At 43.5% G+C, this 23,460-nt stretch overlaps 1 protein-coding gene across 2 annotated transcripts in view; it reads left to right on the plus strand.

Annotated features, from left to right (window-relative positions):
• Positions 1-23,460, plus strand: part of LOC140190675 (hepatocyte nuclear factor 1-alpha-like) — a 222,847-nt gene that overhangs the window by 172,228 nt on the left and 27,159 nt on the right. For both annotated transcript variants that reach the window (XM_072247446.1, XM_072247447.1), the window contains exon 8: positions 7,753-7,871. In XM_072247446.1, the coding sequence (XP_072103547.1) occupies positions 7,753-7,871 (119 nt within the window). The remainder of the gene's footprint in view (positions 1-7,752; positions 7,872-23,460) is intronic.

Here is a 23,460-nt window from a genome sequence, read left to right on the forward strand (position 1 = left end):
GTATTTCATCTGGACTGTTGAAGTCCATGTGAAATCTCTCAACCCAGTACATTGACTGTTCGTTTCTCTCCATTAATGCTGCTAAATGCTTCTTTTGTGTCAAAAAGTATCTCTGGAGTCACCTGCAAAGTGAAGCTCAGTAGAGCTTGGACATGAGTGTCTGAATGGCATTGATACCTATTTGTGGTTTCATATGTATAGGGTAATCAGTTTCGTCTATATCCTTTGGAAATAGCCTTTCCAAAGCTTCACTTTGAGTCAGTGCATGCCGACCAAATGTGTGCAGCAAAGCAAGACAAGGACCAGGATACAGGGTGAAGAGGGAAGGAGCAATGTGTCAGCTGTATGATGTCAGAGGCAGAGCATGGACAATGTTCAGTCATGTGTAGCACGGCCCTTATTGTGGTACCGGCCAAACATGATAAATAAGCATTTGAAAACGGAAAAAGAAATCGGAACTCTCAAATTCACACAGTACTGGAGCTTTGTATGGATGGAAGAGCAATCTCTCGGTGTGAGAAAGGAAGGCTGATGAACATTTTGTGATTATCATATTGGTGTTTAGAAATGGGTAAAAAAAAATGGCCCCAATTTCACGGTTTGTGACCCACATCGGCCCAATAGCCCATCTCCCCCTCCTGGTCTGCCTGATCCAACTCTATGCTTCATGGTTCCAAGTCCTTGCTTCATCACTCTGTGGTCCTCCTCATTACAGGGAGAATACAGGCGAATGGGGTTAAAAGGGAGAATAAATCAGCCATGATCGAATGGCAAAGCAGTCTCAGTAGTCCGAATGACCTAATTCTATCCCTATGTCTTATATTTCCACTCCCATTTTCTCTGTGGCACTCCTTGAATCCACATCCCACTTTTCCAATTCCCCATTTCAAAGTTTGTGCTATTCCAAATTGAGTGAACACTCAGAGGCTGATGTCTCTGCTTTCTGTAGAGTGTGGTTTGTTGATGGCAAAAGAATTGCTAATTGTTAACAACACTGTATACTCAGCCCATAAAAGAACTAACAGCCAAATAAGAATATTTCCTCTGCATTCTTAGCTCTTGGGATGATTGGCATTATGGACAGGAAGGAACACTTGGGAGTTGCTATACTTCCCAAATCCAGGGGTATTGTTTATATTGGGAGGCCTGCGAGCTGAAGATACTTGTAGGTTTTTAAGTGTTTACTGACAGCAGCCAGCTCATCGAGAGATACAGCACGCAAACAGGCCGTTCAGCTTACTAAATCCGCACCGTCATCCAGCACCCGTTTTATACAAATCCTACTCTGACATTTTATACTCTTTCCCCATTTGTATAAACCACTCACAGACGCTACGACTAACTTCCACAGCAGGGATAATTTACAATGGCCAGTGAACACACCAGCTGGCACACCTTTGTCACAGGGAGAACATGCAGACTCCACATAGACAGCACCCTAGGTTAAGAGTCTCTGATGCTGTGAGGCAGCAGCCCTACCAGCTGCACCACTGTTTGACCTGTAGTGCGGTGCAGGTTTCCCGCACCTTCAGATTCAACAAGGTTTGCACATAGGTTATTTTATGTAACTGAACATAGGGATATCAAAGAACAGTAAGATGGCATCCTGGCTTTTCTTCTTTAGCCAGGTTTGGCCTCTCTACTTAAGGAGGAATTTATTTTCATTGAAAGCAGTCCGAGGTAGATCCTGGGATGAAGGCATTTTCCATTAAGAAAGTTGAGCTGGTTGGATCAATATTCACTGGGATGTAAAACAACGAGAAGATCTTATTGAGGCACATTATATTGTGAGGGGACTTGGCAAGATAAATGCTAAGAGTATGTTTCCCCTCCAGAGGCAACCTTGTAGGGGTGCCGTGCATTTAAAATGGAGATCAGGGAAGATTTCTTCTCCAGGAAGATAGTGAATCTTTGGACTTCTGTACTCCAGAAAGCAGACAAGTATGAGCATTGAATAAACACAAGAGATTCTGCAGATGCTGGAAATCCAGATGAATACCTACAAAACATTGGAGCAACTCAGCAGGTCAGGCTCAGGGAAGTGCCTTCACCCTTCCCTTCCAGACCTGATGAAGAATCTCAGTTTGAAACGTCAACTATATATTCCTTTCCGTAGATGCTGCCTGACCTGAATTGAGTTCCTCCAGTAGTTTGTGTGTGTTCCTCCACAACTCATTGAATCTGTTCACAGCAGAGATCATCTTTAGGAGAGTAAACAGTCATGGGAATTGGGGGTGAAAGTGGAACTGAGGCCATGATCAGATCAGTGATTGAAAGGTGGAGCAGTTCAAGAGACTCAGTGTCCTGCCCCAATTTCTTGTAATCTACTTGTCTAATTAATCAACACTTCAGGTGAAAGATTTTACCAATGGAAATCCCTGATGAGATTCACTAGAATATAGATGGGCAAATCGGCTAAAGAACAAGGGTTTCATTCTAGAACATCTTTAAAATGTGGTTTCAGGTGGAAAATCTTGGCTAGTTTTTCCCTTTCCAATCCTTAGGTTATTAAACTTAGTTTAACAAATTCTGTAGAGAACAATGACCAACCTTAAGTACCACCACCTCACCTCACTTTCTGGTTTGGATAGCACATAACTTCACCCACTGAACCATTGCAAAAACTTCAACTCATTCATTACTTTTAAAAAATGAAAAAGCTTGCATTAGTATTGCACCGTCCACAAACTCATGATACCCTTAAGTGTTGTACACTTAATTAGTTTTTAAATATAGTAAATGCTGCAATTAGATTGAGCAGAGTTACATCACCACAAGTAGCAATGGTAACTATTTCTAGAAATGCTGGTTAAGGGTTAATTATTACTCCAGACATTGGGGAGAATTCAGCTGTACCACACCAGATGCTAACTCCTTCTTATTAATAGGTTGAGCAGTGATCTCATTTAATGACAATGCTGTCTTGAGGCACTCCTAAGGCATGAGAGAGACTGCTGGTGCTGGATATCTGGAGCAATGGACACAAGATGCTGAAGGAACTCAGCTGGTCAGGCAGCATTTATGGAGGAAAATAAACAGTCTACGTTTAGGGTCAAGTCCCTTCATCGGGACTGGAAAGGAAGAGAACAGAAGCCAGGATAAGAGCGGTGGAGGAGGAGGAGGAGCATGAGCTGGTGGGTGATAGGTGAATCCAGGTGAGAAGGGAAGGTAGGTAGATGGATGGGGGGGGGTGCGGGGTGAGAATGATGTGAAAAGCTGGAAGGTAATAGGTGAAAGAGAAATGGGCTGAAGGTGAAGGCAATGAAATAAAGGGAAGAGGAAACTTTCCCGTCTCACATCGTGCTCCTCCCCCTCACACCTCCCCCACCCCCACTCCTGCCACCCCACCACTTCACCTCTGGCTTCTGTCCTCTTTCCTTCCAGCCCTGATTAAGTGTCTTGGCCCAAAATGTTGACTGTTCACCTCCCTCCGAAGATGCTGCCTGACCTGCCAATGACAAAGGCTGTGATTCTATTTATGCACACAGCACAAACACATTAAACTGACTGTGGTAATGTTCACCTCTTAAACAAGCAGTGCATTGCGTCTCCCCTAATCTTGACAAGCTGCACTGAATTTAACCATAAACAGAAGTGCAGAACAGTATGGCATTGACCACAAGCACAATGAACCGAGCACAAACATCCTTTAACCTCTGACAGTAGGCTCATAATTATCTTGTGTCGCTACTGTGCCAGATCATGGATAACCTTGCCTTTTCACTTGTCCACCTCATTGCTATTTTGTAGTCTCATTATTCTTGGTGAACAGATCTGTGCCACTTTAACAACTGCCAGTGGATGCAGATGCCTTTGACCAGTGATCCATTGACAGACAGGCTGTACCAAATTGAACACACAACTCTCGTGAGGCAGTGTACAGCCTCGAAAAGGGCCTTCAAAGGGAAAGATGTATTATCTTTTTCGGCCAAGATCTACAGTCAAACAATAACAAGCAATGAGGAAATGGATGCAATGAGGGGAGTAGTTGAGGAATCTGTGAATCTGAAACAGAAATTTATTAAACATTTCATCAGGTGAAATAATGCTGTAATCTCATAGAAGTTGTGTCCTAAAATGTTGCAGATCATATTGCACATCTCTCTTAGTCTCCACTTTATCACAGCTATTCTCTATCGCTCCCCCTGCAAATACAGATTTTATTTCTAACCTTTTCAGACTTCTCATGAAAGCTCGTCAACCTAAAATACTAACTCTGCACCTCTCCCCACAACGTCGTTGTGATGGGAGAAGAAAAGGACTAAATGTTGGCTTAAAGTCCTTAAGATGCTTGATCCTATTAACCCATATCATTTATTGCAATAATCTGGCTAATAGGTCAGTAATTTTCTTCCCAAATGTATGATTTGGAGTCTGTGCTTGCATGCCATACTTTACTAGTAGATGCAGGGATCACATCCTCCCCTTTCTCACTGCTAATCAATTCATAGTTCACCTATAATTGGGGTTTCCCAATCAGAAGTCATGGCTGAACTGGGAGATCCATTCTCTTCTGAAGTCTGGGTCTGCAGCATTAAAAAAGGTAACCTTGACCTTTATAAGAAATCCAGATATGACCTCCGTAAAGTTACTAGGAACATAATCAGTCCAAAATCAAGTCTCAGTCCAATCAACAGCTTTGACAAGACTTACGTGCTATAGGAGGTTACAAGACCAAGTCGGGCAGCATCACTGAAAACAGCGCACCCCTTCCTGATCAGCTTAACACATTGTATGCACATTTTGAGTCGAAGGGAATGGGGATATCAACAGTGTCCTGACACTCTCCAGTGCACCTGAATCTATAGTCAGTATCATGGATGTAAGATCGGACCAGAGGGTGATTCCAGAGAACGCATCGGGCCCAAGTGCTCTCCCTGGCTGGTCCATAGATCCTGTGCGGATCAGCTGGCATTTTTAACCTCTTTCAGCTTTGAGAAGACCACTATCATCCTAGTACCCAAGAAAAACAAGATAACATGTTGCAATTACCACCACCCTTTGGCACCAACATCTACTGTCATGAAGGGCTTTGAAATGCTGGTCATTGCGTGCATCAACTCCAACCTTCCAGACAACCTCAACACACTGATATTTGCCTACCACCAAAACAGGTCTATGCTGGATGTCAGCTCCCTGGCCCTGCACTCATCTCTGGATTATCTGGACAGTAAAGGTGCCTACGCTAGATTATTGTTTAATGACTACAGTTCTTGATTCAATGTTATTACTCCAAGCAAAGAATCAGGACCCCAGGAGTTAATGCCTCCCTCTGCAGCTGGGTCCTTGACTTTCTGACCAACAGACCACAATCAGTAAGGATGGGCAGCAACACCTCTACCGTGAATAGTGCGCCATAAGGTTGTATCGTCGGCCTCCTACTCTACTCCCCGTAAACTCATAACTGTGCAGCCAGATTCTGCTCCAGCTCCATCTCCAGCTTTCCAGATGGGCTGCATGACAAATTGCAATGAGTCGGAGTACAGGAAGGAGACAGAAAGCTTAGTGACATTGTGTTGTGACAATAACCTTTCCCTCAATGTCAATAAAATAAAAGAGCTGGTAATTGACGTTAAAAGTTGAGGTTGGGGGGAGGTTGTGCAGTGTACATGCTCCTCTCTACATCAATGGTGCTGAGGTTGAGAACTTGTAGTTCCTAGGTGTGAACATCACCAATAGCCTACGTTGATGTCATGGCCAAGAGGGCTCACCAATGCCTCCACTTCCTCAGGGGGCTGAAGAAGTTTGGCATGTCCCTGTCAATTCTTATCAATTTTTATAGATGCACCACAGAAAGCTTTCTGCCTGGATGCATAACAGCTTGGTAAGGCAAATGCTCTGCAGAAACCACGAGAAACTGCAGACCGTTGTGGACAGAGCTCATGACATCACAGGAAATGGATGTTAGAGTGAGTTTTTTGAGTAGATGATTCGTTTACACTTAAGTGACTTTGGCCACCAGACTTCTATTTGACAAAGTACTGTGGATTGAGTCCACAACAATGCGCTTCCTAAAAAGGTGTGAATACCAGGTGCTTCTGGCGCCGTAGTTTGACCAGATGCTGTAGTTTTGAAGACAGTATTATCTATACTTTATAAATATTAATTGTCTTCTATGTTAGCACGTAAAATGCCAGATAAATGTATTGTGGATTTAACTTGCATTTCTAAAGGCTGTGGAAACCAACCCAGACATGTTGGCATCGGAAGGAAAGGATGGAGTTAGGAGGTGTGATGCTTTGTATGTAGCTTCAAAAGGAAGCATTGTCTATGCATTGTTTATAACTTTAAGTAGCGATTGCCTTCTGTGTTTAGCAAATAAATATCGAGCCCACATTGGGCTAGCAGAGCTTTCTACTGAAAGCGTCTCTGTCCGTATGATGCCTGCTGTACCTTGTTGTGTCAAATAAAGAAGCTGCTTTGTATCTACCAGTAACTGTCTCTCCAGTGATTTCATCCATGCTACAACAATGGATTCTGTCTATACTTCTATCTCAGAAAACTAAGCAACATAATCAAAGACCCCACCCACCTTGCATATTTTCTCTTCTCCACTCTCCCATTGAAAGTATATGCCAGCATTCTCGAGGATAGCTTCTATCCCACTGTTATCAGACTCTTGAAAAGACCTCGTACAATGAAATGCACCCTTGGCCTCACAATCCACCTTGTTATGATCTTGCACTTTATCGATTATCTGCACTGCACTGCTTTGGGTGCTTTTACACTTTATTCTGTACTGTTATTGTTTTACCATATGCGCAGTGTAATGATTTAATCTGTATAAACAGTTTGCAAGACAGTTTCACTGTATTTTGGTACATGTGCCAACACAATCTCTTAGCAAATCCACATTCTGCCAAGAAGTGGGTGAATGCTTCGTTTCCACAGCTTCCACCCTGAGTGCACCGTACTTTGGGGATGATATGTTGTCTGGCTTGGAGGGCCCCTCCTCACTGCCAGACGAGTGACATAAACAGCATGTTTGCCCAATTCCATTATTTCTATTGAAAATCAAATATAAACTGAAGATCATGGAAATATGAAATAAAGACTGAAAACGTTGGATACACTCAGTGAGTCAGAGAGCATCAGTAGAACATGAAGCAGAAGTAATATTTCAGGTCAAAGATCCTTTGCCTTCCTAGTTTTGATGAAAGGCTTCTGACAAGACATATTAACTCAGTTTCTGCCTTGCCTGCTGTGTGTTTCCAACATTTTCTATTTTTATTTCAGATTTCCAGCCTTTGCAGTATTTTTTTTGGTGTTGAGATAACAATATGGCTGATTGATGTTTCATCAGGGCTAACCAGTTCTGGCACAAACTGGAATGCCTGGTTATCTGAAATTGTTGAACTCTGTATTGAATCCTGGGGACGATAATGTGCCCAATTGGAAAATGAGGTGCTGATCCTTCAGCTTAATCTGGGCTTCATTGGAACAGCTTGAAGCACCAAAGGGAGATCAGAGACAGAGCAGCTGGCAAACTGGAGTGACAGACAACTAAAACTTTTTTGTCTTTATTGAATATTTCTATAATTAACAAAGACAGTGTTCAAAGAAAATATAAGGAAACAGATGAGCCTCTTCTCCTTAGACAATGCAGATGTCAGGACAATCCTGAACAATTAACAACACCTGTGGCAGGCAGGTAGATGTACATTTAGGGGGAAAAGCTTCCTTCAAGCAATGTTGTTGAGCACAAATATTTTGTGTTTAGACTTACTAGAATGACTCTCTTTTTTAATGCAGCTGTTTACAGTCACAAGCCAGAATTGTCGCAGTACCACACCAGCCTCTTCCCACAAACCATGGTCTTCACAGACGCCAGCAATCTCAGCAGCCTGACCAGTCTTCCCATGGCAAAGCAGGTAATCAGTGGGTCAACATTCCTTCAAAATGCTGAAAGAACTCACTTTCTCAGCATCTGCAGATCCTCTTGTGTTTATGGTCAACATTCTCTTCTGCCAGAAAATCAAACAACTGCCGGTGCTGTAAGTCTGAAATAAAAGCAGACGATGTTAGATACACTCAACATGTGTGAAAAGAGCAGCAGACTTGGTGTGTTCAGCCCTATCAGATGTGGTTAGAAAGACTCAACAGGTCAGACAGCATCTATGAACTCTGCTTTTCTCTCCTGTTAGGTACTTTCACCAATTTCTATTTTTGTTTCATCTTGCATAACTCCTCTAAAATTGGAGGGGTTGTCAGAAATACCTTCTTAGCGACTAAATGATCTAGATTTCAAGTGACTACAAATAAGCCATAGGAAAATCACCAGAAAGAATGAAAGACAATGTTTAACCCACTGCAGGAGAGCATAGCTGCTGTCATCTCTGAGGAATTGTCCAACGAAGGATTACCTGGTCGGGTCGTGACCTTTCCAAAATAATAAAATGGGGCAGTTTCTTTCTAAAGAAAACAAAATGGTATTTCATCTATCCAGTTGTGAAATATTATCTTATTTTGTGGGTGGAGCTTCTTTAGGACATGCCTTTTCAAAATAGTGGACTCAAGCCATTACTACAATAGGCATCGTTCAGTGTGAAAGCAGAGTCTGTAAATATTTTTAAGGCAAAGGTTGATAGATTATTGGAAGCAAGGGAGCGAAATGTTACTGTGGGCAGATAAGAACGTGGATGGAGTTTACATTTATACCAGCTGTAATCTCATTAAGTGGCTGAGAAGAGCAGAGGATCCAAGTGGTATGTTCCTGCCCATAAATTCTATGTATATACATTTACAACTGTGATGGCAAACATTCACTTCATCTTAGATGCTTTGGTTTTATTTCTTGTATCCAGCAACCAACCACTGATTGCATGAGGTGCCCTCAGAATAACGACAATATTTTAAAAGGTCATTCTTAGTGCTGGCTGCATTGGTCATTAAGGGTCCTCACCATCTGGGACGTGCCTTCTTCTCATTTCTATCGTCAGGGAGGAGGTACAGGAGCCTGAAGACCCACACTTAATGTTTTAGGAACAGCTCCTTCTCTGCCATCAGATTTCTTAACAGTCCATGAACTCAGGAACACTACCTCTGTATTCTCTTCGGCATAATCTATCCATCCATTAGTTATAACTTATAGCAATTTGTTATGCATGTACTGTACTGTTTCATGACTAATGTCAGTGATAATAATTCTGATTCTAATAATTCAGTTTTATCACACCTTTTATTTCAGTGTAAGCTACATTTGCAATATTGTGTTCAGTTTTGATTACTCTGCATAGGAAAGATACTAGCGTAAGTGCTACACCTGTCCCTACACCTCCTCTCTTGCCACCATTCAGGGCCCCAAACAGTCCTTCCAGGTGAGGCAACACTTCACTTGTGAGTCTGTTGGGGTCATCTATTGCAGCCGATGCTCCCGGTGTGGCCTCCTCTACATCAGTGAAACCCGACGCAGATTGGGGGACCGCTTTGTCGAGCACCTCCACTCCGCCCGCCACAACAGACAGGATCTCCCAGTAGCCACCCACTTCAACTCTGCTTCCCACTCCCATTCAGACATGTCCATACATGGCCTCCTCTACTGCCATGATGAGGCTAAACTCAGGTTGGAGGAGCAACACCTCATATACCGTCTAGGTAGTCTCCAGCCCCTTGGTATGAACATAGAATGCTCCAATTTGCAGTAATTCCCTCCCCCTCCCTTCCCCTATCCCTATGTCACTCTGCCCCCTCCCCCAGCTGCCTATCACCTCTCTCATGGTTCCGCTTCCTTCTACCACCCATTGTGTTTTCCCCTATTCCTTCTTCACCTTTCCTACCTATCACCTCCCTGCTTCCCCTCCCCCACCCCTTTATCTTTCCCCTTACTGGTTTTTCACCTGGAACCTACCAGCCTTCTCCTTCCCACCCTCCCCCCCACCTTCTTTATAAGCCCTCTGCCCCTTCCCCCTACAGTCCTGACGAAGGGTTCCCGCCCAAAATGTCGACCCATCTTTTCCACGGATGCTGCCCGACCTGCTGAGTTCCTCCAGCATGTTGTGAGTGTTGCTTTGACCCCAGCATCTGCAGATTATTTTGTGGTAAAGATATTATTAGCTGGAAAGAGTGCAGAGAAGATTTACGAGGATGTTACCAGGACACAAGGGATTGATTTATGGAAGACAAGTCAAGCAGGTTGGGATGTCATATAGGAGAATGAGATGTAGAGGTCTCACAGGCGTAGAGGTCTCACAGGTATAGAAGTATCATTAATTATGTGGGATATTAGTAGTGTGAATGTGCACGGTCTTTGCCCCAGCTTGTGGAATCCAGAACCAGAGGGTATAGATTTAAGATGAGGGGAAGACATTTAATAGGAGCGTGAGGGGCAATTTTTCCACTCAGAGGGTAGTCGGTACATAGAAGGAGCTGTCAAAGGAAGTGGTTGAGGCAATATTTAAAAGGTACTTGGACAGGTACATGGATAAGAAACGATTTGGCTTGTGGGTCAAATGCAGCAAATTGGACAAACTTAGATGGGAATCTTGGTCACAAGATCCATTTGGGCTAAAGTGTCTGTTTCCATGTCACATGACTTCATGAAAAGATTCAACCTCTTGTGGGCTCTTTTAACAAATTTGACCAGGTACATTTTGCTTTCGGTCACCCTTGTGGTCCTCACGTGATTGTTTGAGGGACCACGTTGTCTGTCACTAGGCACTCCTGGAAAACGAGGCTCTGATTTCTTCAATGGTTAACTGGAAGCCTGCGTAACAAGTGAAATCCTCATCAACATTCTTGAACCTCTCACGGTTGCCCACCCTACATACCTGATTCGCCCCTCCCTGATGTGCCGTTCAACCTCATTTTCCCTCCCCATCCCCACAAACACAGATGCCCACTCAAAATAAACTGTCAGCCTCCTCCTCCAATTCCCACCGTTGAGCTGACCCAAATGCCATTCTGCAACTCCAGTGCCAACTCTTTCTCTAAATACTGGGCTCCAAATCCACCTTGAACCTCCTGCTGGGCCTGCAACCAACCTTCCGGGCCCAATTTCAGACACGTTTTTTCCTGTTCCACTGTCATTGACTGTGGGACCGAGGTGGGATCTTTCTAGGTCAGGACTGTCTTAACCAAATAGTATTAGATGGTCATCTACTCCCTGGAGATACACTACAGACATTAAAACAAGATTTCCCAGCAAATGCCAGGTCAGGAACATTCAGCTTGTGTCCTCCCCTTTTCTATAAATCATTTACAGCACGCTCTATGACTCTGCTAACTGGATGACAAAGGGGACTTCAGTCCATTAGCAGAATGTCCCTGGCAAAACTGCTCTGAAATCTGCCAGCTCACCCAGAACAAACAGACCGTCAGAGAGAAAATGAATGGAAGTGAACGCAGATTTCCCAGGGGAAGGCAATGCTGCCTGCCACCAAATAGAAGTAAACTGGAAACAACAGGGGACGAAGATTCAGAGCTGATGAATGGGCTTTGGTCCAAAATTGTAGTGAGATCAGGATTCAGTAGGTGTGCACTCATGGTCAACCTGTCAATTCAAATACAGGTAAGTAACTGTATAGATCTACTGTCAGAAGTGGAAGGACACTCTCGTTACTTTATTTCCAATAAGGGAGTACCCTGCACCTTGATTTCCTGCTGTGCGATGGCCAAAGTTTTTACGTATTTCATCGAGTATACCTTCCTGGAAAATTGGGAAAAACTGTTAGCTTTGTATTTGTGCTTTCAAGTGTTTTTATATATACATAGATACGTATCTGATCTTTGAATGTATTCCTGGAGATTTCATCACATCAGCTGTCCATAGCAGTCAGCATAACGCGAAGATTGGGGTTTGATTCCTACTGCTGCCTGTAAGGGGTTTGTATGTTCTTCCCGTGACTGCACAGGTTTTCTCCGGGTCCTGCGGTTTCTTCCCACATTCCAAAGACATACAGTTACAGTTAGTGAGTTGTGGGCATGCTCTGTTGGCACCGGAAAATTGCGATGCTTGCGGACTACCCTGGCATAATCACCGCCGACTTGATTTGCCGCAAACAACACATTTCACTGTGTGTTTCAGCGTATAAAGCTAAAGACAAATAAAGCAAATTTTTTTAACCCAATCAAATGGAACCTTAATTCCCAACATTTCAACCTCCATAACCAATAAATAAAACATTTTCTTTAATGCCCAAATGATCTCACACCATAGTTACTTACAATGGTGGTAGGAAGCTGTTCTTTAAGGCAGAGCAATCTTTTTGTTTCCAACAATATGCAATATTACAAATGGGATTTGGCACGATCTTTATTCACTGTACAACATAAAATTCAGTATACCATTAAATTACCTCCAGTAGAACCTTTATGGTGGCTTCTCCGAGCTTCAGTATATCTTTCAACTTATACTCCAGCACCTTGGAACAGATCAATTGCCAACCTTTTGTTGTGGACAGCTCTTGGCACTGGAAGACCAAATGGATGAAGGCAGACCCAAAGTACATCTTTCACAGAGCTGATGATCTTCCAGCAGAAGATTATATTTGTCCTCAGTGAGCGTCCTTGGGTACAGCCCATGGAGAAGGGAGCCCTGAGCTATGCAGCTGCTCATTATGAACTTCAGCAAAGACCCTTTCCACAGCTCGTTTGCAAACACACAATCCACAAGGAGGTGGATGACTGTCTCTTCCACACCACAGCCGCTGTGACAGCAGTGAGCCCACAGTTATGTACAAAGTATCTGACAAGGAAGGCACTCCTCATCATTGGCCATATCTTCAGCCTTTTAATATGGGGAAATAACAATGCTTCCTTGAATAATGAACTACCTCTCTGATCCACCCAATTCCCTCTTTCTCTTGTGAAACAGCCTGTTTGTCCAAGGTTTTGATCTCCAATGGTTCCCTCATTTTGTGTCTTTTACTTTTGCCTCTGAGCTACCATGGAATTTTATGTGGTGCTATGGATGTTATATAAATACAGATTATTGTAGTTGCTGCTGGACAAATGCTAATTTCTTGCCTTGCACCTATTGTAGAATCGCACTGTAAGTCTCATTACACTTACTATATTTCTGTTGGCGTACATTCTCTAACGAGTTGAGTCGTAGAATCATGGTGAGGCAGCACAAAATCAGGCCCTTGGGCCCACTGAGTTCATCCTGATCCTCAAACAAGAACCATAAAATCAAGTTCAAGTGTATTGTCATTTAACCGTACAGCTAATGAAACAAATTTTCCTCATTTTTTAAATTCTCCCCATACACTCAGCACCTCTTCCCCCAAGTCTACCACTTAGCTAAACACAATGGCCAATTAACTTACCAACTGGTGGGACGTTGGGACGTGGGAGGAAGCTAGAGCACCCAGAGAAAAGCAAAGTGGGAGGATGTACAAACGTTGTTTCATTGCTGAACAGTGCCGGGACAATGGCAATGCCAGTAGCAGGGAGCGTAATGATACTCATCTGCACAGGAGTGCTAGAAGCGACACAGTAGCATAGTGGTTAGTGTAATACTATTACAGCGCTAGTGACCCAGGTTCAATTCCACCACTGTCTTTAAGGAGCTTGTGCGTTCTCTTCGTGACCGCATGGGTTTCCTCCAGGTGCTCCAGTTTCCTCCCAAATTCCAAAGACATTTCGGTTGGTAAGTTAATTGGTTACGAGTGCATTTGGATGGTGTGGGCTCATTGAGCTGTTCTGGTGCTCTTTCTCGAAATAAGATTTTACACCTGTCCAACACTCCATAAAATGCTGGTGTGGGTTCAGTCCAATTGCACAAAGGTCACAATTTCACCTGGAAACAATCACTATAGTGATCGAGTCCAGGTAAAACCAATTTTTGATTGTGCAGTGTTGAATAAATGAGCTCTACGCAATCCAGATTCTCTACGCCATGTTTAGTATTCTCACCAAACACTCTGGGCCATTGATGTGAACCAGCTACAGTCAGAATCTATTTAGTCTCCCCTCCCATGCACCTGAATTCCCTGTGGTTCAGCGCAGTGTATAATCAGTTCTGTGAGCCACAGACTTGGACATTTTATAAGCATTTTGCCAATAAACCTTGGTTTTCTGGCTTTTTTTTAACCCAGTGTAAGTGATTTAGGTGATGCATAGTTAAGTAGAAGCCCTCTTCGTGAGAAAACTGAGCATTAATTTCCTTTGGTATATTGCTATGAATTAAAAACTAAATTTAGTGCACAGTTACATATGACAACTGCTACAAATCCACAATATATGAGCCAAGAACCAAGAACCTGCGCTGTGATTCCAACAAAAATAGCTTGAGTTACATATTTTGTTGACAATTTTTATGAAAGTGCTTTGTACTTAAGCATGGTGGTTCTGCAGAGAAGGCATATCAGTTCTTCACGTAACAAATGGAAAAAAAAACAAAGTCGCAAATTATTTAGATGCTTAGACAATGAGATTCACCAACTCATTTGGAGAAAGTAAAAGCTCGTCGATGAAAATCTAATTCATCTTCTCCATCTTGGTAGTCACACAATACGATGATAAAGTTGGTGACCAGATATAGTTATCCATCTCTATCAATTATTTTATCACAGTCCATAAATAATGCAAGGAAAATCCCAGTGAAATCCCACAGGTCCAAAGACAACCTTATCCTTCCCAGGCACATTATGCTGATCGTGTCATGTCTCAAGTTTCTCATTTACTTTATATTCAAATACCATTTATGATAGAAATTGATCTAATTTGCATTTGAATGAATCAATATTAATTGCTTCCAATATTTCCCTCTGGGGTGAATCTATTGATAGAGCATTCTTTCAGTGAAATTGAACTGAATTGACTTTATCTTGTTTCTGTTGATTAGTCATACTGTACACTGTAGATTTCACCTTTCTAAAATGAATCCCCTTCCTTCCCATTGCATCCACTGCCTGCAGACCCCATCTGCACCATTCATTTCAAAGGCAACTCTGGTCACTTATTTCACTACATTTACCATTTTATTTTAGATTAGATTATGAGGACACTCAGTCCTCATTTATTGTCATTTAGAAATGCATGCATTAAAATATGATACAATGTTCCTCCAGTACGATATCACAGAAATACAAGACAGGCCAAGACTAAAACTGCCGAAAACCACATAATTATAACATATAGTTACAACAGTGCAAAGCAATTTGATAAGAGCAGACCATGGGCATAGTTAAAAAAAGTCTCAAAGTCCCGATAGCCCCAACATCTCACGCAGATGGTAGAAGGGAGAAACTCTCCCTGCCATGAGCTTCCAGCGCCGCAAACTTGCCGATGCAGCATCCTGGAAGCACCTGGCCACAGTCCGACTCTGAGTCCGTCCGAAAACTCCAAGCCTCCGACCAGCCCTCTGACACCGAGCACTGAGCACCATCTCTGCCAAGCGCTTCGACCCCGGCCCCGGCAACAGGCAATAGGCAAAGCCGAGGATTCGGGGCCTTCCCCTCCGGAGATTTCGGATCACACAGTAGTGGCGGCAGCGAAACAGGCATTTCAGAAGTTTCACCAGATATTCCTCCGTGCTGTCACATCTGCCTCCATCAAATCAGAATTGTGCACGGCACCCTACTTGACAGATAACAGATATTCATCACTGGAGAGGCCGCGCGCACTGCGTCGTGTCACCATCTTCTCCTCCCACCTCAAGAACTTCCATCTAATTTCCTTTATTATTCCAAACTTTCTCTCTCTCTCGACTCTTGTGCCTTGGGTAGTGAGCTCAGATATTTCACGGAATATGATAATTTGGCAGTAATGCTGTGCCTCAGAAAAAGAAGAAGAAATGAATGCCGAATTTGGCTGTGTTCGAGTGGTTCACGATGGATAAGGCAGGAAAACATCAATATCAGTGCAGGCACAAAGACAGTGCTGGAGAGGTGCCAAGGACTGATCTGTACTTATACTGGGTGTGATCTGGAGGTCACCAGTGAGTGGGAAGGATATTGAAGGGCACATTTGCACAGGTTGTAAGAACTACAGATTAGTGGTAATGGGGAACAACAAAATAGCAATAGCATGAAGGATATACACTCAGTGTGGCCACTTTATTAGGAACTTCCTGTACTTAATGAAGTGGCCACTGAGTGTATGTTCTTGATCTTCTGCTGCTGTAGTCCATCCGCTTCAAGGTTTGATGTTTGGTGCATTCAGAGATGCTCTTCTGCACATCCCTGTTGTAACGCATGGTTATTTGAGTTACTGTCACCTTCCTGTCCGCTTGGACCAGTCTGGCCATTCTCCTCTGACCTCTCTCTCATTAACAAGGTGTTTTTAGTCCACAGAACTGCCACTCACTGGATTTTTTTTAATATGATTTTTGCACCATTCTCTAGAGAACGCTGCGCATGAAAATCCCAGCAGATCAGCAATTTTTGAGATACTCAAACCACCCTGTCTGACACCAACAATCATTCTACAGTCAAAGTCACTTAGATCACATTTCTTCCCCATTCTGATGTTTGGTCAGAACAACAACTGAGCCTCTTGACCACGTCTGCATGCTTTTATGCGTTGAGTTGCTGCCATATGATTCGCTGATTAGGTATTTGCATTAATGAGTAGGTGCACAGGAGTACATTCAGCCAGAGACTCATTCCACCGAGATGCAACACAGAGCGTCATAGGAAGTCATTCCTGCCTGTGGCCATCAAACTTTACAACTCCTCCCTTGGAGGATCAGACACCCTGAGCCAATAGGCTGGTCCTGGACTTTATCTCCTGGCATAATTTACATATTACTATTGAACTATTTATGGTTTTATTACTATTTATTATTTATGGTGCAACTGTAACGAAAACCAATTTCCCCCGGGATCAATAAAGTATGACTATGACTATAACTACTCATTAATAAAGTGGCCACTGAGAATAAATGGAACGAATTTTTGAGGTACGTTCAGGAGAACTTACTTGATCAATTGGCTTAGTATCTAATAAGAAAGCGAGAACACGAGGTTAGACTAACAACAAATAGAAAAGAGAATCCAGAATTTCTCCGAAGACCATTTACTAAGTGGGTGGGAACACACGGCCAGAGGCAGACGGGAGGTCCATTTGTACGGGTGAGGGTGGGGGTGGTGTATACCAGTGACACAAAATGAGTTTTGTCTACTTGTCTTTTCCAAGGCAGGTTTCGGAACTAGAAACCTGAGGCATTTTATGTTTTAAAAACACTGTAACAACTCTTTTAACTTTGCCTCTAACTTTCACCCTGCCCTCAAGTTTACCTGGTCCATTTCCAACACCTCCCTCCCCTTTCTAGATCTTTCTGTCTCTGTCTCTGGAGACAGCTTATCCACTGATGTCTACTATAAGCCTACTGACTCTCACAGCTATCTGGACTATTCCTCTTCTCACCCTGTCTCTTGCAAAAATGCCATCCCCTTCTCGCAATTCCTCCGTCTCCGCCGCATCTGCTCTCAGGATGAGGCTTTTCATACCAGGACAAGGGAGATGTCCTCCTTTTTTAAAGAAAGGGGCTTCCCTTCCTCCACTATCAACTCTGCTCTCAAACGCATCTCCCCCATTTCACGCACATCTGCTCTCACTCCATCCTCCCGCCACCCCACTAGGAATAGGGTTCCCCTGGTCCTCACCTACCACCCCACCAGCCTCCGGGTCCAACATATTACTCTCCGTAACTTCCGCCACCTCCAACGGGATCCCACCACTAAGCACATCTTTCCCTCCCCTCCCCTCTGCTTTCCGCAGGGATCGCTCCGTACGCGACTCCCTTGTCCATTCGTCCCTCCCATCCCTCCCCACTGATCTCCCTCCTGGCACTTATCCTTGTAAGTGGAACAAGTGCTACACATGCCCTTACACTTCCTCCCTTACCACCATTCAGGGCCCCAGACAGTCCTTCCAGGTGAGGCGACACTTCACCTGTGAGTCGGCTGGGGTGATATACTGCGTCCGGTGCTCCCGATGTGGCCTTCTATATATTGGCGAGACCCGACACAGACTGGGAGACCGTTTTGCTGAACACCTACGCTCTGTCCGCCAGAGAAAGCAGGATCTCTCAGTGGCCACACATTTTAATTCCACATCCCATTCCCATTCTGACATGTCTATCCACGGCCTCCTCTACTGTAAAGATGAAGCCACACTCAGGTTGGAGGAACAACACCTTATATTCCGTCTGGGTAGCCTCCAACCTGATGGCATGAACATCGACTTCTCAAACTTCCGCTAATGCCTCACCTCCCCCTCGTACCCCATCCGTAATTTATTTTTATACACACATTCTTTCTCTCACTCTCCTTTTTCTCCCTCTGTCCCTCTGACTATACCCCTTGCCCATCCTCTGGCTTTCCCCCTCTCCCCCTTTTCTTTCTCCCCTGACCTCCTGTCCCATGATCCTCTCATATCCCCTTTTGCCAATCAGCTGTCCAGCTCTTGGCTCCATCCCTCCCCCTCATGTCTTCTCCTATCTTTTTGGATCTCCCCCTCCCCCTCCCACTTTCAAATCTCTTACTAACTCTTCCTTCAGTTAGTCCTGACGAAGGGTCTCTGCCTGAAACGTCGACTGTACCTCTTCCTAGAGATGCTGCCTGGCCTGCTGCGTTCACCAGCAACTTTGATGTGTGTTGCTTAAATTTCCAGCATCTGTAGAATTCCTGTTGTTTGCGTAACAACTCTTTTATTGTACTCCAAATTCTGAACACAAAGCGTGGTAAAAATACTTTGTGTAATTACGTCATCAAGTCAGATCAGCATCTTAAAGTGAATCCAGCAGGTCGGGCAGCATCTGTGAAGGGAAGTGTGAAGTTGGCATTTTGGTTTGAGACCCTTCATTTGGACTGAAAGTGTGAGGAGAGATGGCTAGTATGAATAGGTAAAGTGTAGTCTAGCAAACTGTAAGAGATTGCAGGGGCCTTGGCCAGAAACGTTCACTTTTTATTCCCCTCCGTGATGGTGCCTGACTTGCTGAGTTCTCTCAGCATTCTGTGTGTGTTGTTCAGGCTATCTTGCATCCAGCGGGATCCCTTGTGTTTAAGGATCCAGGTGAGGATGTATTGATCGGAGATGGGGTCATGTGGAGGAGGGGATGTTAGAAATAGCATTGGGCAGCTGGAGGCAACGAAGGGCTTCCGGTAAGGGAGGAAGGTGGAGCATGGAACTGAATAAAGGAGGAGGGTGAATGGTAGCGTGTGTAGATACAGTGAATCAGCTTCTAGTCCTGTTGCCTGGAAGTGGAGGCTCACAGATGTTACATCCTGATTCAAAACAAAAGATAATCTCTGCAACAGCAGGCCAATCAGTCTGTCAACAGTGTGCAAACCACCCGCAGTTACAAACAGGGATTAAACTAATCACCATTTGGATGAGTTTAGATTAATGAAGGAAAGCCAACATGAATTTTTAAATGCAATTTGTATTTCACAAAATGCTGAAGGAGCTCAGCAGGTCGGGCAGCATCTGCAGAGGGGAATAAACAGTTGACGTGACAAAGAGGCTCAGTCCAAAACGTCGACTGTTTATTTCTCTCTGTACATGCTGCCTGACGTGTTGAGTTTCTCCAGAATTTTTGTGCGTGTTGTTCTGCATTTCCAGCATCTGCAGAATCTCTTATGCTTGCATTTCACAAAATTGAGTGAGGTTTTGTTGAGCAAACAAAGGCATTCAGAGCAATGTGGTTTATTTGTCCATGGACTTTCAAAGGGGTGTTGATTTAATCAGCAAAATTTAAGCCCATTAAGAAATCCTCAGTAGCTATTTGAATATCAAATTAGCTTGGGGCAGGAAAGAGTGTTAGTGACTATTGTTTGTTTACAATGGTATTTGCCAGGGGTCAGTATAAGGTCCATTGCTGAGAATGATGCACGCTAATAACTTAGTGAAAATTGTACAAAATTACTAAATTTTCAGGTAACAAAGCAGGGAAGTGCAATAGATAGAGTAGACCCTACCCCCATCAGGCTCTTGAACCAAAGGGTAAAACTTCACTTGACTGCTCTTGCCCCACAACCTATGGACTCACTTTCAAGGAATCTTCATCTCATGTTCTCAATATTTATCGTTTGTTTGTTTGTTTATTTATTTATTTTCTTTTTGTATTAGCAGTTTGTTGTCTTTGGCAAACTGGTTGAACACCTAGTTGGTGCAGTCGCTCATTGATTCCATTGTGGCTATTTCCCTATTACGGATTTATTGAGTATGCCCAGAAGAAGAAGAATCTCATGGTTGCAAGTGGTGACATACATGTACTTCGATAATCAATTTACTTTGAACTTTGTAATGTAACAGCAGTGCCCAAGTGGACGTCCTTTGGCTGGGTACACATGTGATAGGGAACATGATAGGGTTCACGGAAGAACAAAGTGTTGTATTATAATGTCATGAAAAGGATACAATTCTTGAAAGTGGTAAAGGTTTAAATAGACCTGAAAAACTTGTGTGCAAAACTTTCAACATGATAGGACAGATTGTGGAAGCTGGCAAAAAGAATGTGTATGGGATTCCATGCTTTATAGATAGAGGTGGGATGGAAATTCACAAGCAAAGTACTGAATGTTGAAGCATCACAAACATCAGTTCATCCATAAATGAGCATCGTACTTTCAGAAGGTTACAAAAGATTCAGAGCTGGTACAGAAAAGATTTAATAGCATAGTTACAGGGATGCTGGCCTTCAGGGATGGTCAACATAGAACATGTCTGTGCTCAGCAAGGTGTTTAATTAAACTAATCCCTTATGCTTGCATGTAATCCAAATCTCTCCATTCCCTGCATGTGCCCATCTAAAAGCCTCTTGTACATCACTATCATATCTGTTTCCACTACCACACCTGTATCACTTTCTGGGCACCTACCACTCTCTGTGTAAAAAGCTTGCTGTGAAGAGCTCTTTAAACATCCCACCCAGTTCTTAAAATTATTCTCTCTACTGTTTATAATTTCCACAATAAAAGATTCTGTCTAGGTCTTCCATGATTTTATAAACCTATCAAACCCCAAATACAAAACTGTCTAGTCTCTCCTTGTGTCTTATACACTCCAATCCAGGCAGTGCCTTGGCCAAGCTCTTTTCCTGCTGCTGCCATCAGGCAGAAGATGCAGGAGCCTCAGGACTGGCACCTCCACATTCAACAACAGTTACTACCCCTCAACCATCAGACCCTTGAACAAAAGGGAATGACTACACTCAGTGCTCTCACGACCAATGGTCTCACTTTAAGGACTCTTTATCTTGTTATTTCATGCTCTTTCATTTCATGTCAATTCATACTTGTTATTTATTTATACTTGTGTTTGCACAGTTCGTTGTTCATTGATCCTGTTTACAGTTACTTTTCTATAGATTTGCTAAAGCATGTCTGCAGGAAAAGAATCTCAGGGTTGTATGCAGTGACGTGCATGCACTCTGATAATAATTTTTTTGAACTTTAAACCTCTTCTGAACCTTCTCCAAAGCTTCCTGTAGTGGGACGACCATAGCTTCACACAATACTCCATGTGTGGCCTAAACAAAGTTTTATAGAACTGTAGTATGACTTTGTGACTTTGGGTTGGAGTAGATGTGATGGAAAATCATGAAGAATCTAGACACCTGGACAAACTAAATAAAATGTAACTCTTCTCAGTGGCGGCAGGGTCAAATACCGGAGAAAACAGGTTGAAGGTGATTTCAGAGCATGGTGAAAGCAGTTTCAACTGTGGTTGTCAGGAAAGAAATGGTTAGGAAGAAGAGTGCAGGGCTGTGGGAAAAGAACCAGTTGAGTGGGGTGGAGGGCTGTCTGTAGGACAGCCAGTAGTCTGGATCAGCTCAGAGGGTGCTCTTAAAAGTCACAGCAAAAGTGACTTCACAGCCACTTTGGAATGCCTGCTTCTTCAACAGTGTCCTGTGGTCCACTTGAATGTATTTACTTCCAACTCCTTTCCTCCTGAGAGCTGAAAAGATCAGTCCCTGACTGGAAGGATGGTTCGAATATTATAATGGGGTCTTTTACCTCTGGGAGATTCAGATTCAGATTTATTTATCACATGCACGTCAGGACATACAGTGAAATGTGCTGTTTGCATCAATGACCAACACAACACAGTGATGTGCAGGGGGCTGCCCGCGAGCGCCTTGTGCCAAAGTAGCGTGTCCAGAGTGTTCAGCAGGGCAACACAGAACACAGCAAGCAATAAAGCGACAACAGCAAATCCCAAGTCCCTTTCCCCACTCCCTCCCACCCACCTACATGCACAAAGAGAGGCAGGAGTGAAGCTTCTGCTGTACAAATAATATCAGGAGAGAGAATGCTGGGTTACATTCAAACTAGATAATTGATTTTATTGATGATTCCTTTCCCTTCCATTGTGGGGGTTGGGAGGCGATGTTAGAAAGGACAAAGAAGGAGCTAAAAACTCCCACATGACTCTGAAGATGAAAAATCTTGAATTTAATATCCTTTGGTCAAGTTCTTAAAGATGACACAAACTGCTGCAAGAATATTTGGTAAGGATTCAAAGAGGATCAAACAGAAGTCTTTTGGCATTGGGCTAAGAAACCATGTTAAATAAGATTGCACACAGGCAGACTTATTAAATATATTATGTAACTGAATAAATTTATTTCAGTTGCTTGGCTGCAGTTTGAAATAGAAACAATTGCTTCCTTTTCAAAATCTAGAGCACTGTCTGTAGTCCCCATGAGAGCTGTAAAATCAGAGAAGCCCCTCTCACCTCCTGTTCATTGTTATTTCCAATAGAGATGAGCTCATCTACAGAAACATTGAAAAAGCTTGTGAGCTGGTAATTGGGTATGCTTGCTCAGACCTCAGGCCTGGAGGGATGCTTTGGACTGGGTTTCACCGTGCCGTCCCTCCTCCTCTCTCCCCCCCACCCCCACGCCCCCCCCCACCACACGCTGCTCATCTCTAGCTGCCAGGAGGTGACTCGAGTACATTCAGGTTACGTCTGGAATTCGACAGCACATAAAGACATCATGTAGTTCATTATAACTTTCCATGTAGAACTTTCTACAGGGGCACCATTGGGAGCATCCTGACTGGCTACATCACTGCCTGATAAGGGAACTGTACTTCCCTCAATCACAGGACTCCACAAAGAGTAGTGTGGACAGCCCAGTGCACTGTAGATGTGAACTTCCCACTATTCAGGACAGTTAGATTAGATTAGATTCAACTTTATTGTCATTGTGCCGAGTACAGATACAAAACCAATGAAATGCATTTAGCATCTGACCAGAAATGCAAAGAATAGTGTTATTTACAAAATAACTGCGAGTAAAAAAAGTTGTACAGCACATAAATACAAAAGTACTGAGACAGTACAATATGGATGCAATACTGCTTAACGCTGTGATGTGAGGTTCAGCAGTGTCACAGCCTCAGGGAAGAAACTCTTCCTGTGCCTGCTGGTGCGGGAGCGGAGGCTCCTGTAGCGCCTACCGGATGGGAGGAGAGTAAAAAGTCCATGGTTCGGGTGAGATGCATCCCTGATAATGGTTTTCGCCCTGCCCAGGCAGCGTTTATGGTTGATATTCTCAATGGTGGG

This window comes from Mobula birostris, chromosome 31 (genome assembly GCF_030028105.1).
Source record: "Mobula birostris isolate sMobBir1 chromosome 31, sMobBir1.hap1, whole genome shotgun sequence".
Taxonomy (NCBI): Eukaryota; Metazoa; Chordata; class Chondrichthyes; order Myliobatiformes; family Myliobatidae; genus Mobula; species Mobula birostris.